General features: G+C 33.2%; 1 protein-coding gene across 1 annotated transcript; it reads left to right on the plus strand.

The window, feature by feature from the left end:
- Positions 1–466: 466 nt before the first annotated feature.
- Positions 467–1,256, plus strand: LOC125850402 (cationic peroxidase 1-like; the record flags this gene model as incomplete). Its single annotated transcript, XM_049530256.1, has 3 exons — positions 467–733; positions 826–1,020; positions 1,131–1,256. Coding segments are annotated over exons 1-3 (531 nt in total), but the record flags the coding sequence as incomplete, so codon positions are not given.
- Positions 1,257–1,261: the final 5 nt, after the last annotated feature.

The following is a 1,261-nucleotide window of genomic DNA, read 5'->3' on the forward strand; positions in this document are numbered from 1 at the left end:
TATTCAATGCAATATATAGATTAATATATGTTTTTCCTAAATAATTGAGAATATATTTTTTTTGGAGGGAAGAAATAATTTTAAAAATTTTCAATTGGTTTTGTAATATTCCTCCGCAGCCCCCACCCCCACCACACACCAACCACACACAAAATCCAGCAGATAAAATCATTAAAAAAATGCTTCCGCTGCACAAAGTGGAAACTACAACGTACAATTATATAAATGTCAAGTCAAAATTGATATATTTTAATCTACACACTTCCTAATAAGTAGTAGGTTATATTTTATTTTAATTAATCATAAAACGAGAGACGCAGCCCCAACTAAAAATAATTGATATAAATTATATAGTCTGAACATTTCGTGCATGAATTGTCCTCTTAATTAGAAATTGTCAAAGTTGGCTCATTCGTAGACATTTTTATTGACCTATAAATACATCCACATATTACTCTCATATATCATCACTCATAATCATTAACAACAAATAGAAGTGTACAACTTCATTAAAAAAAAAAAAATGGCTTCTCGTAGCGTTCTCTTTATTTATGTGTTAGTCATGTTTTCTCTAGCAGGCATGGCATTTTCGGAGTTGTCCGATGATTTCTACCACCATATTTGTCCCAAAGCTTTACCAACCATTAAACGGGTTGTTGAGGATGCAGTCAGAAAAGAGAGACGAATGGGTGCTTCTTTGCTACGTTTACATTTTCATGATTGTTTCGTTAATGTGAGTTTCTTTTTTTATCTCCCGGCCCACTTAATATTTGATACTTTAATTTGGTTGCTATATACGTCGTTATTAATTATTCTAAAATGCAGGGTTGTGATGCTTCGATTCTTCTTGATCAAACTTCTACTATTAATAGTGAAAAGACTTCTCGTGCTAATAACAATTCAGCTAGAGGATTTGAGGTGATTGATAAAATTAAATCAGAGGTTGATAAAGTTTGTGGACGCCAAGTTGTGTCTTGTGCTGACATCTTAGCTGTTGCAGCTCGTGACTCTGTAGTTGCTGTGCGTATTATTGCTACTCCCTTATTATCTTAAAATAAGATAAATTAAATATATACTTCTCTAGCTTAATTATGAATTTGTTTCTTAACATGATATTTTTACATGAACAGCTACATGGACCAAGTTGGAAAGTGAAACTCGGAAGAAGAGACTCGACTACAGCAAGTAGAACCGCGGCCAACGACAATATTCCAACTCCGTTTATGGACTTACCTGCACTTATCAAAAACTTCAAGAAGCA

Source organism: Solanum stenotomum, unplaced genomic scaffold (genome assembly GCF_019186545.1).
Source record: "Solanum stenotomum isolate F172 unplaced genomic scaffold, ASM1918654v1 scaffold16732, whole genome shotgun sequence".
Classification (NCBI taxonomy): domain Eukaryota; kingdom Viridiplantae; phylum Streptophyta; class Magnoliopsida; order Solanales; family Solanaceae; genus Solanum; species Solanum stenotomum.